Source organism: Phaseolus vulgaris, chromosome 7 (genome assembly GCF_000499845.2).
Source record: "Phaseolus vulgaris cultivar G19833 chromosome 7, P. vulgaris v2.0, whole genome shotgun sequence".
In the NCBI taxonomy this organism is placed as follows: Eukaryota; Viridiplantae; Streptophyta; class Magnoliopsida; order Fabales; family Fabaceae; genus Phaseolus; species Phaseolus vulgaris.
The window spans coordinates 777,171-789,920 of NC_023753.2; the positions used below are offsets into that span (position 1 = coordinate 777,171).

General features: G+C 33.1%; 3 protein-coding genes across 3 annotated transcripts; all 3 read left to right on the forward strand.

The window, feature by feature from the left end:
• The first annotated feature begins 528 nt into the window (after nt 1-528).
• Nucleotides 529-2,235, forward strand: LOC137829810 (aquaporin TIP1-3-like). The gene is made up of 3 exons (XM_068636739.1): nt 529-720; nt 1,082-1,332; nt 1,735-2,235. The coding sequence occupies exons 1-3, from the start codon at nt 588-590 to the stop codon at nt 2,107-2,109; spliced, it is 759 nt and encodes a 252-aa protein (XP_068492840.1). The 5' UTR covers nt 529-587; the 3' UTR covers nt 2,110-2,235.
• Nucleotides 2,236-3,529: 1,294 nt separating this feature from the next.
• On the forward strand, nt 3,530-5,590 carry LOC137829809 (F-box protein At2g39490-like). Its single transcript, XM_068636737.1, has 3 exons — nt 3,530-4,664; nt 4,955-5,110; nt 5,199-5,590. Exons 1-3 carry the CDS (start codon nt 3,885-3,887, stop codon nt 5,451-5,453), a joined length of 1,191 nt encoding a protein of 396 aa, XP_068492838.1. The 5' UTR covers nt 3,530-3,884; the 3' UTR covers nt 5,454-5,590.
• Nucleotides 5,591-6,632: 1,042 nt separating this feature from the next.
• On the forward strand, nt 6,633-8,734 carry LOC137828228 (phragmoplastin interacting protein 1). Its single transcript, XM_068634708.1, has 4 exons — nt 6,633-7,181; nt 7,274-7,445; nt 7,892-7,938; nt 8,022-8,734. Exons 1-4 carry the CDS (start codon nt 6,730-6,732, stop codon nt 8,566-8,568), a joined length of 1,218 nt encoding a protein of 405 aa, XP_068490809.1. The 5' UTR covers nt 6,633-6,729; the 3' UTR covers nt 8,569-8,734.
• Nucleotides 8,735-12,750: the final 4,016 nt, after the last annotated feature.

The window sequence follows — 12,750 nt, forward strand, 5'->3', positions numbered from 1 at the left end:
ACAACGATTTAAAATTATTTTACACATAACTTATTTTTCTCAGGAGAAAAAGTATTATGCAGTGACATTTGACCATCATTAGTTTTAAGATTACGTGAATGATTATGGTCGATGTAAAACTTTATTATATGTGTTGTTTATCATATAAGATTAATTCTCAAGTTTCATGGTAAATTAGAACAACACAGTCACTGAGAGATCAATTATTCATGCATGCACAAAGATTAATTTTGATGAATTAATTAAACCTTAGGGAATAACACGTACCAAGAAGATGAGTGGCTATCTCATGCATGCATGCAGTTACATGTGCATGAAATCACAGCCACAAATGTGTCAAAAGTGGAACCAGTTATTGGTATGAAGTCAGAAAAAAGTGATTCCATGCAGCAAGACCCTCTTCTTCCGTTGCATAACGTGATTCTGCACAGTATTACCGGGTACAATTGGACCGTTTCCTTAGCCTTTGGTTTTGTTATTTGAAGAGCAAACAAAGCTCACACAACACAATTTCATGCACACTCTTAACCAAACTAATAAGAAAGAAGCACACACTCACAACACAACACAACACAATTCCTTAGCTAATGGCAGTGTACAGAATTGCAATTGGGTCCCCCAGAGAGGCCAGCAATCCTGCTGCCATCAAAGCAGCAGTTGCTGAGTTCTTCTCAATGCTCATTTTTGTTTTTGCAGGGCAAGGCTCTGGCATGGCCTACAGTGAGTACCTTAACTATGTGTTTTGTTTTATCCTCTTTTTTGAATCTATCATTGTTGCTGTTATACATGGATAATATGTTATGTGCAGCATATTTTTTACTTTTATAATAATCATGTTACCTGACAACAATTTTGTCTGTTAAACTTTATAGTTGTCTGGAACGTTGTGGTTTTTTTTGCAGGGTTAAGTGGTTGTTTGGAAAGTGTTCTAGTGTATGGTTATTTTAGTTTTTTTATATGGGTTTGATATGTATGTATTGTTGGTGATAGAAAAAACTTTATAATTGACATGTTTTGTGTTTGATGGATTGTGAGGATTTTAGGATTGTATGGCATGTTTGGTGAGAAGTTGTTGTGGCAGGTAAACTTACAGGGAATGGACCTGCAACTCCTGATGGTCTTGTACTTGCATCATTGTCTCATGCATTTGGGCTATTTGTGGCGGTTTCTGTGGGGGCAAACATTTCTGGTGGCCATGTGAACCCTGCAGTCACATTTGGTGCTTTCATTGGAGGAAACATAACCCTCTTGAAAAGTATTCTCTATTGGATTGCACAGTTACTTGGTTCAGTTGTTGCTTGCTTTCTTCTCAACTACACTACTGGTGGAATGGTAAATCCAATCCTATTTCATTTTCACTTTAATCCAACAAATTGGTGACACTTTCCATGATCCAAATAGATAAGTGGATGCAAATCTCACCCAAATCAGTTTTATGAGGTTGAGTTAGACTTAAATTTCATTTCTTAATATGGTATTAGAACCATTTCGAACTTATCCTACCGATTATTTGTTGAACTTATCATACCATGAGCTATAATCATTCATAATATATAGTCTCACGCACGAGTTGGTAATCTCAGTATGAAAGAATTTGTTGAAAATCTCACATTAACTAGAGATTAAAACATTTCATAATATATAAATGGATTCAAACCTTATCTTATAAATCAGTTTTATGAGATTGAGCTAAACTTAAAACTTTTTAATAATAGTATTGATTGTGTTGTGCAGGAAACAACAGGTTTTTCTCTGTCATCTGGGGTGTCAGTGTGGAATGCACTAGTTTTTGAGATTGTGATGACTTTTGGTCTGGTGTACACAGTTTATGCCACAGCAGTGGATCCAAAGAGGGGGAATGTGGGTGTTGTGGCCCCATTAGCAATTGGGCTTGTTGTGGGTGCCAACATCTTGGTTGGTGGGGCTTTTGATGGAGCATCAATGAACCCAGCAGTTTCCTTTGGGCCAGCCCTGGTTAGCTGGTCATGGACCCATCACTGGGTCTATTGGTTTGGCCCATTCATTGGTTCAGCTGCTGCTGCCATTCTCTATGATAACATCTTCATTGGTGATGATGGTCATGAACCCCTTGCAAGTAGTGATTTCTAGATTTTTCTTTTACTTCTATTTGAAGAAATAATTTTGCTTAGAATGTTTGTAGAAAACGAAATCACAAGACTCAAATTCAATCTTGTAGTTATACACTTCAAATTCTTGTGTGGATGAAAAGGACATTCCTCTGACAAAAGGGCCAAGTAGTTTCTTCACAAAATTTTAACCAAATTAAAAACGATGGAAAATTACTTGCATTCCTTTGAATCTGCAATTACTTCTCATGCACGTCTTGTAACTATTCTTAATCTCTTTCAAATTGACGATTAAAGTATGTTTAGCCTTCTCAAAATGATGATTAAATAATTTGGAACACATTAATCAATTAACAAAAATAAATATGATTCACCTTACACTGCGTGTCTCTTGCCATATGACAGGATAACCTTAAATTCTTGTACGAGAACATTTTACTCATGAAAATGTTTTATAAAGAACAGTTTCCAAAGACTAATATCCTAAAAATATAAATATGAAATAAAATAAAGTAGGTTATTATTACAATATTTATTGTATTGGTATACCGAGTATTTTCCTTAAACATTGAAAAACTTTTTTTTTAAGTGTACTTTCTGATGAATAGTCAAAATCCGATCACGAGAAGTGAAAGATCAAGGAAGAAAACATGGTCACAAACAAAAGAAATTACCAAGTCAATAAGAAATGTTAATGTCTCAACCCCCACTACAAGAAAATCATGAAATAGAAACCCATTTTTAGAGACTAAAATAATTAGTTACAATAGTAACTAAATTAGAAACCATTTTAGAAACTAAAAAAAAAATAGTTTCTAAATTAGTTTCTATTATTGTTAAATAGTTTCTAAATTGGTATCTAATTAGCAACCAAAATTTTTGCTACCAATTTTAGAAACTAAATAATTGGTAGTTAAAACCTTGGTTGCTAATTAGATACCAATTTAGAAACTATTTAACAATAATAGAAACTAAATTAGAAACCAAACTTTTGTTTAGTTTCAAAAATGGTTTTTAATTTAGTTACTATTGCAACTAATTATTTTGGTCTCTAAAAATTGGTTTCTATTTCATGATTTTCTTGTATTGCCATGTAAAAAACAAAATATAATATATTTATTATAAGTGACTATTTTTCTTTTAAAAAGAATAAAGATATATATGTTGTTGAATTGTTTGATAAGAATGAGCCCCTTTACAAGAACAACAGAATATAATATGTTTATTATGAGTGACTAAAAAAGAAAAGGTTGAAAAGAATAAAAATATATATATGTTGTTGAATTGTTTGATAAGAATGAGCAATTTGTGTTTGTCATATGATGTTGTAGATTCTAGAAAGCAGAGAGGCTCCTAAATTCACCAGACTTGTCTTGTTTGACCATATCTGTCATTATTAATTTGGTTTCAAATGCCACAGAGAAGCTCAGAATTTTTTAGTTGTGTAATTTTTACCTTCTTGAAAACCATTGACAGAAAAAGAAAATAAGCTTTATCTGAGGTTGTGGAATAAGCACATCCACACTATTTATCTTGCTCAAATCCAATTCAGTCTTATCAATTAAGACACTGAAATAGCACATAACATTAAACGCATAGGTTGACCCTTAGAACTGAATTCAACCCAAAATAAACACCAAGACAAGACCAACAGATAGATATGCATTAGACTGGAAGATAGAACTATGCATAAATATCCACATTTCATAGCAGTGACAAAACATCAGTTCTGAGTTTTCTAACCTCATAGCCACCTACCCTTTCCATTCTCATCAACTGTTGAAACATCAGTGACTCATGGAGGATTTGTTTAGCAATCTGCCAGATGAAGTTCTAAGGTCCATAGTTTCTTTTCTGCCAAATGAATCAACACTAGAAACCAGCCTCATATCTACCAGGTGGAGAGACTTGTGGAACCAAGTCCTTGTTAGGCATGGAACCACACAAGATGTAGCTGGTGTTGTTGCTGCCTTTCTGGCTCGTTTTGAAGAGCTTGATCCACTCAAATATCCACGCAAGCTTCAATTTCACTTTGCTAAAGACTCTGCACTCTTTGCATCCATTGCAACCAACAGCAAGCTTCTTCTTGACTTCCCTGCTGGGAACAAACACCTTGAGAGGAAGTATGAACTGCAGTTCATGCTCAACAAGGATAATATCATCACACACCACACTTTCTTGGTCAAAACACTCTATTTGAAATCAGTGAGTCACTTGACAAGTTTGGTGGCTTCCTCAATCGTTTCAAGTTTGGAGCATCTTGAGAAGTTGGTAATTGTTGAGTGCACTGGATTGCAGTCTTTATTCATTGAGTCTGAATCAAAGCTTCACATGTTAACCATATTAGACTGCCCCCAATTGAAGTTTCTCCATCTTAGAACTTCCAAGCTTAAAAATTTCAGATATAGTGGACCACTTCCAAGGATTTGGCCAGAATCTCATTTCAATCTCAGGTATGCCATGCTTGATTTCAGACAAGGACCAAGCTTTTCTGACTTGAAGGCTCAAGATTTCAACCAGACTCTTTTAACAATAAAAAACTGTGAAACTCTCAGTTTGTGTGAGTGGACTTTTGAGGTATGCACATGTTCTTTCTACTATTTTCCATCAACTATTGCTGGTTTAGTGTAATTATTTGTAAGGTGTTATGTTATTAGGTTGTTCTTGTTTATTTGTAAATGGATTGAATCACCTCTCTAGTTCATTTGTATATATTGTTCATGGTTGATAAAAAAAATCAAATAAAGTGCAGAACAGTGGAAATTTTTCCTTTCATTACAGTGATTTATGAATAGAACAGTTCATGATTATACCAAATCTTGAGTATACACAACCTATAACTCCGAAAGTTTTTCTTTTTCTTGCAGACATTGATTTGGCCATCGATTTCTGCAAGTGGGAACTTCATATTCTATAAGATAAGAGAGCTATGGTGGATTCACAATCATAAGGCTGAAAACAGCATCAACTCCTTAGTCTGTTTTCTGCAATTATGCCCTGCCTTGGAGCAACTTTTTGTGATGGTACCATTGAAATCAATTGATGTTCTTGTTTTGGTATAGTCTAAACTTCAATTGGTGACTCTTTTTCTTTATCACTGTTTGAATGTAGAATGATTCTACAAGTTATTCAACTCCAGAGACCAGATCAAGTTTAATAAGAGGAACTAAATGTACAAAATTGGAGCATCTAAGAGGGATAAAGTTCATGGGATTTACAAATAGTGATGATGAAATTTCAGTGGCAAAAACATTAATTGAGCTAATCAGAGAAGACCCTCCAAAGATAGAGACATCAGATGGAAGTTGCTTTGATACTTTAACTATGGAAAATCATATGAAAAGTCAGTTCCAAAGGTTGGCTTAGCTTGAAGAAAATAGATGATGATAAATACATACATAATATACATATATATACATACATAATATATATATATATATGTATATATTTCTTTTGTTCTTTCTTGCTTTGTCTCTATATATAATAAAATTGTCATTCTTCTATCTTGTGGTAATAATTAACTAATAACTAACTGAGCATTCAAAATAAAAAAAATTAAATAGTTAAATCAATAAAAATAATTAAAAGCTGATTAAATTAAAACCTCAACAAACAGCATACTTTTGAGTGTGGAAATGTTGTTTTGTCAGATTTTACTAGGAAGATTAAACCAAACAATTGCATATTATAATTACATATATTTTAATTAATTAATATTTATTGTTATATCATAACATTTAATAGCTATATTCTATGGCCCATAGTATTCTGCACCCACGTGGTGTGAAACTGTACTCTATGTAGATGGTGAAATGTTAAAAATATCTCTGATACAGATTGATAAAGCAACTCTATTTTGAATAATAATTTAAATGTATTTTGAAATGTAAAATCGAAAATATATTATTCTGTTTCAAAATATATTAATACATTCATAAATATATTTTTAAATTTAAAAATTTATTAATATATTTTTAAATTTAAAAAATTATTAATATATTTTTAAATTAAAAAATATATTAATAAATTTTCACATTCATTTTCTAGATCCAAAATACATGGAATGCATGAATATAAAGGAGTGCAGGATGTAATAGCCTATTGTATGAGGGTGTTTCTCTCTGCACCCCAACAAATGGTTTTCAGCACCCATTATTTTCAGAAAAAACCATTTTATTCATTTTAAAAATGACTTTCAAATTATTTTTTCTGAAATATTTTTGAAATATACTTTCTGGAACACAATTTATGATTTCTGGATTTAACATTCTGAAAATTAAAAAAAATGTGTTCTGAAAAGAATATTTTGAAATGGTTTTTTATCTTCCATATTTCCTATTCTGGAAACACTTTTTTGCTTACAGAATCCTATTTCGAAATCACCCAAAATTATTCTTGGTATTTCAAAAAATGTAAGGGTGCAGGAAGAGAAATGTAGGGGTGCGGGAAGAAATACCCATGATTAGTAAAGGCCCAGACAAGTAACTCCTGGGCTTTCGAAGCCCAAAAGAACAAAAACCTGGTTCAATATACCATCCGAGTTTACGGCGTCGTTTGCCGCGTCTTCCACAAAACCCTTTTGTTTGTGATTCTGTATTGAGGGTTTGAGAGTGGAGTTGCAGCCATAAGTGGGGCTGTTGAAATGGTTCTATCAAACAGGAAACTGAAGCTTAAGCTCAGAGCTAAATTGCTCCAACAAGAAAATCATACCCACCTAGTTCCTTCATCTTCCAACTCTCTCAAAACCCTTTTGGACGCTGCCACCCACACACCCAGATTGTCCAAGCGAGACAAACTCCGAAAGCTTCGATCTTCCGAACACCCTCCAAAGGAACCCAACAAGGAAACTGAAACTGAACCAAAGGGTTCCGCCAATAAGAAAAGCAAGAAGAGAAAGAGGAAGGTAGAGGACGATGACGTGGCAAATGGGGCTCCCGATACCACACCACAGAACAACAGCACGAAGAAGAAGAAGAAGAAGAAGCTGAAGAAGAACAAGAAGAAAAAACCCAAAACCGCGGAAGAGAATGGTTCTAATGGTGCAGGGGAAACGCCAGAGGCTACAGAGTTAACCAAGACCAATACAACTACCAGGTTATTATAAAATTATTGCATTATGAATAGCACTGTTTCATGTGAGTGAGATTTTTGTTTTTTAATGTTTGTGTTGTGTGATGTGTATTCAGTCAAGACAATGTTGATGTCCCTACAAAGGTTTATGTTGGAGGAATTCCTTATTATTCAACCGAGGATGATATTCGAAGTTATTTTGAAAGCTGTGGCACCATAACTGAAGTTGATTGCATGTATTTTCCTGAAACTGGCAAGTTTAGAGGAATTGCCATTATTAGTTTTAAGGTGAGTGACGAATAATGCACCATTCTTTTATTCATTTTTCTTAATTTTACTTTCACACTGCCATTATTAGTTTTGGTATTCTTCAATTCCTTATATGGTGGGATTGATTGCAACCTACGAGGCTCCGACAGCCTACTAAATGGTGTGTCCGTATCTATGATTATAAAATTAAAGAACAAATCATTTTGAATCACCATGAGAAATATCACACAAAATACTTGTGCAAATAGATCTTTATTGTCAATTTATATAATTCATAGTTATATAATATATAGATCAGTGTCTCTAGTATTGGTGTTTGTGCTACATAGATTGCAAAAGATCCCTTGACATTTGTCTTCTTCACACTATACTAGCATGATTTTTCTTCCATCACTAGATTTGTTGTTTCTTAAGTTTATACTTCACTATAACTTACTCGCATTTTTGTGGCATTGTTCCTGCAGACCGAAGCAGCAGCTAAACGGGCATTGGCTCTTGATGGAGCTGACATGTTAGTAACACTGGCAGTTTTCTTTCTTGCTTACATGATTTACTGTTTTTTAAGCATTTCTCATGAAACACTAATTGTAACAGGGGAGGACTCTTTCTTAAAATCCAACCATATAAAACAAAGCGAGCCAACAAAGCACCGGATTTTGCTCCAGAAATTTTGGAGGGGTACAATAGATTATATGTTGGGAATTTGAAATGGGATATAACAGAGGAAGAACTGAGGAAATTCTTCAGTAATTGTGAGATAACGTCCATACGATTTGGTATGGATAAGGAGACGGGACAGTTTCGAGGGTATGCTCATGTGGATTTCAGTGATAGTCAGTCACTGAAAAGAGCACTTACATTGGACCAAATTGATTTGTCTGAGAGACCTGTCAGGATAAGTTGTGCAGTTCCTCTGAAGAAAAAACCAGGAACTCATAAAAGCTCCCCAGTTGATGGAGCTGATAATGGTGATAAATCAACTTCCTTAGGAAGTGGCAAGATGAATGGAGCTGATGGTGATAAATCAAGTTCCACAGTAAGTGGCAAGATGAAGAGGAGGACGTGCTATGAATGTGGTGAGAAAGGTCATGGTTTTTCGGATTGCCCTAAGAAACAAACAGGTGCTGCAACTACAACATAAACTCTAAACTAAAAAAGGGTCACTGTTATAGTTTCTTCTCGTAGACAGTTTGATTGTAGTTTATAGAATACAATAGTGCTGCATTCATAGTTGATCTGGTTTGATTGTAATTTATAGAACACAATAGTGCTGCATTCATAGTTGATCTGGTTTTTTCAGTTTCCTACTTCCCCTTTTCAATTTTTATCATTATTTTCCCATCTTGAAATGAAAATTCTGTGTTTATTGTTGTAAGCAAAGGAAAGTAGGAGAAGATAAAAAAGTTACAAACAGTTCAAAAAACTGTTCACCGATAGATAGACAATTTGATGCGAATCAATAGCAAATTCAAGCTTTCTTTATCCTGGTTGTATTCCTCATACTTAGATTTGTCTCCATTTGTGTGTAAATCTTATCCTTGACTAGCTTTTGCTCATTATTTCTGAGAGTTGTACTTGTAAGGAAGATGAAAATTTTATAAACCGATCAGAACTGAAGCACAGAACGTGGAGGTGATAAGCCATTCATTCAGAGAGAGAAAATCGACAGAGTGGAAGTTAGAATGGAAAACATGATTGATATTTTTTTGTAATAAATATAATTTGTAGCTTCCATTAGAATTCAGTTCATGACACGATTTGTAACTAAAATTAGTTTTACACCAAAGGGTATTGCAATTATAAGAATTGTTTCCTTCTTTTCTGCATGGTCAACTTGCCTATTGCAACTTGGTATATGTTTGAGAAAACTTAATTCAGATAAAACTGTAATTGGAATATTATGCTGAAATCTGCTAGAGATACCTATTTTATGTTGCTGCCCTGCATCATCAGCTGCCTTAATGTTTGCAGAACGTAGCAATGATTGAAAGCAGAAATATCCAAATTGCACTTTCTACATTTGAAAGGTTCTATGATTCATTTCACACATATTGAAGTCTAATACAATACAAGGTTGAAACCATAAAAGGATTCTCATTTGGGCAGAAGAGATCAATGTCCCCATTCTCTGCGGGTTGGATCTAACACTGTTTAATGAGAATGAAAATAGAAAGAAATGGAATTAAGTGGCAAAGAATGAAGAGGAAGAAAATAGATAAAAAAAGATAGAGATATTTATTCTGTAATAGGCAAAACTAGTTAGAGAGCTAGCATTGGCTGGTAGCAGAAAGTTATCAGCAGTTAGTTCATTACATCATAAATGTTCAGTAAAAGTATATGTTAAAGTAACAATGTATGTAATTTTTTAATATAAATTTCCTTTTAATATTAAAAATATAAGTTTGAGGTGTTTTGAACTTTTGTATTTAAATTTACTTTTTCACTGATGAATTTTTTAATATTATATTATATCTTAAAATGTTTTCAATTAAGTTTAAAAGTAAGTAAAAAAAAATGTATACTTTAGTATATGTAACATTTTTTTGAGTGTATTGGTTAAAAATAAATTAGAATCTGACTATCATGAAGTAAGAAAATTATAATCATACAAAGAAAATTTGATTAGTCAAGTTTGGATAGCTAACAAAGATTTGTTCCCTAAATTCTCCTTGCTTCTTTGTAAGGAATCTGCTCCAAGCATTTCAGGAATTAATGACTACAAGATTGAGAAAACTGATTAGATAGTTGATTAATCTAATAAAAGAGATTGTCTCAGTACATACTTTCTTGTGATGCCATCATCACCACCTCACACACATACGAATTAGTGACATAAATATAAATGTAGCAGAAACACTGATACGATATAATTATTGACACAGAAATACGGATAATTTCTGATATATGAATAATTTCTAAAATATAAAACACTTGTTCAATATGTTTCCATTTAAAAAATTGTGTCTTAGACTCCTAGAGGGGGCCTCCCTCCAAGTTCCAGTTCTACAGAGTACCTTAAAAGAAAGTTATCAAAGCAATTATTATGCCTCCTGCTTCAATGCCTGACAATGATTCTGTGTTTGACAAGCAACTGCAGGGACATAAGAATCAACATTCTGCCATGCCAAAGACATATCATTCATTATTACACTTGAAAGATTTCAAATGAAGAATCAAAATATGAGTGAAGTCCTTGAAAAACTTACCTGATCATCATTTTTTACAATCAATTGGTTACCTGTATTGTATGCTTTCATTCAGAGAAAAATATGCAGAAAATTAATGAACAGCTTACCAAACATCTTCTCTTTCATAATAACAAATAACACACTCCTCACTCTCCTCCATGCATTTTGCTCTGTCTGCATTCTGCACTGATATTGGAACGTAGTGGTTCCACACAGTGGCCCTGTAGCCTGTTATGTGCATTGAAGGGCTCAATGCAAATGCCACAAAGTTTCTTCATTTGTTTCCAATTTATTCCCTATCACACGTAAGCTCTCATCATTCATCTCTCACCACCACCTGCTTTCAAATTCGCTTTCTGCCACTGTACCCTTTTGATTCACACGCCACTTCAGCTTCAGAGAAGAGAGAAACACCTTCAGACATAGCGTGACCAAGTGGTTTTCCTATAGAGAGATTATACTGCATAATACTAACTTTTGAGTCTTAATATTTGTTAAGAAAATCTTAACAATTTTTTCTTTTTCTCTAGATACAAATGATACTTGTAGAAGCAATAAACAAAGGAGAAACATAGAGAAAATTGTAGAAGCAATAAACAAAGGAAAAACATAGAGAAAATAGATATTTTTTTGTCTAATAAATAGAACTATCTAAAAGTTTCTTACACCATTGGAAAGAAGATATAATTTGGTCCCTTTTACTTTGTGCTTGGGAGAAAAATCAATAGCTCCTTTTGTTTTGGACTGCAAATTCCTTAATTAATCATGGTCTTTCTCTTTACAAATCAAATGGAACAAATATTATTATTTGACGAATTACAATACTCTCATAAGTTATGGGCTAAAACAACACAGTCAAAATCAGAGATTGCCTTCAAACTTCATTACAAGGTTTTGTCAGGCATAATAAACTGTTTTTTTATTGGTGCAATTTCTTTTTTCAAATAGATGAAATGGGACTGATTATAAAAAAAAAATATAACCTATGAGATGAAGTTGTGTTAACCAAACATAATTTTACCATTTTTTTTAACTAAAATTGTGTTAACGTAACACAACTTTCCTCGTCATAAATTGTGTCACATTAATACTATTCGTAATTTTTATAAAATGGGTCTGAGTGATTTTAAAAATCTACACCAATACTTTATAATAAACCCCTTATTTGACATATGTTTCACCAACAAGGAAAGTTGCTTACATAGTTATTCTAATGATAAGACTTCATTAATCTATTTGATCAAATCCTCAAATTTTTGGTTACTTAATTTACTTGGCAAAGTGAAGGCACGTACGAAATGATGCTTACAGATTCAAAATATTTTATTGATTTTTTTTCCTTCTTGGAAACTGTGACATTTTTTTGTGTGTTTTGAGAATTATCTAGAGTTAAACATCGACAGTTTCCTTATCTTCACCGCCATTGAGTTACTCAACATCATGGTTGAAGAATGCCTTGCCGTTTGATCAGTTACTAGTAGTGGTTTGAGGTTCATTGTTTTCACCAGTGTTTTAAATTTTCAATGCAAAGGAACAGTGAGTTAGCCATTTTTATAATTTTGTTTTGTGCACGAAGTTCCTCAATTCTCACTGGTTTCCGCACAATCTGCATGGTTGCCGAAACTTGTCCATTTTTTTCCCCTGAAAGCAGTGCGATGGTTTCACGGGACAACTTTTGGCTTCATATGAATAAAATGAAAAATTTGTCCTAAGCTCACTTTGGTCCGTGACCAAGTACCATGATTGATATTTCATATTCATAAGCTCCATTTGACCCTTAGCTTGCAACTATAGCACTAGCATCTCTTTAATATTATAAGCTCTTATAGACGATATCTAGTTAAAAATAAAACAATTTTTCTTTTCTATATATTATATGTTAACACTCAAATCGTTTCACTTGAGTTTGAGAATAAATGTATTACCAGATTGTTGACATGATCGAAAGGTCGAATGACTCTTCTAATTTAAACACAGATTGTAAAATTTATAATTAATTATAATTAAGCGTGTTTAATAGTAAAACATAGGGTTCTCTGGATTCTTGATCAGGCTCATATCAGCTTTGGTTCATTAAAAAAATATAAATATCAAATAAGATTTAGTGTTAAAGGTAACTTTTTTACTCTTAACTC

Excerpts from the sequence above, each read along its gene's own strand:
- LOC137829809 (XM_068636737.1), top strand. The coding sequence starts at position 3,885 with ATGGAGGATTTGTTTAGCAATCTGCCAGATGAAGTTCTAAGGTCCATA. Across the intron at positions 4,665-4,954 it reads TGTGTGAGTGGACTTTTGAG|ACATTGATTTGGCCATCGAT; the intron begins GTATGCACATGT and ends TTTTTCTTGCAG. Across the intron at positions 5,111-5,198 it reads TGGAGCAACTTTTTGTGATG|AATGATTCTACAAGTTATTC; the intron begins GTACCATTGAAA and ends GTTTGAATGTAG.
- LOC137828228 (XM_068634708.1), top strand. The coding sequence starts at position 6,730 with ATGGTTCTATCAAACAGGAAACTGAAGCTTAAGCTCAGAGCTAAATTG. Across the intron at positions 7,446-7,891 it reads TTGCCATTATTAGTTTTAAG|ACCGAAGCAGCAGCTAAACG; the intron begins GTGAGTGACGAA and ends TTGTTCCTGCAG. Across the intron at positions 7,939-8,021 it reads GCTCTTGATGGAGCTGACAT|GGGAGGACTCTTTCTTAAAA; the intron begins GTTAGTAACACT and ends TAATTGTAACAG.
- LOC137829810 (XM_068636739.1), top strand. The coding sequence starts at position 588 with ATGGCAGTGTACAGAATTGCAATTGGGTCCCCCAGAGAGGCCAGCAAT. Across the intron at positions 721-1,081 it reads AGGCTCTGGCATGGCCTACA|GTAAACTTACAGGGAATGGA; the intron begins GTGAGTACCTTA and ends TTGTTGTGGCAG. Across the intron at positions 1,333-1,734 it reads ACTACACTACTGGTGGAATG|GAAACAACAGGTTTTTCTCT; the intron begins GTAAATCCAATC and ends TGTGTTGTGCAG.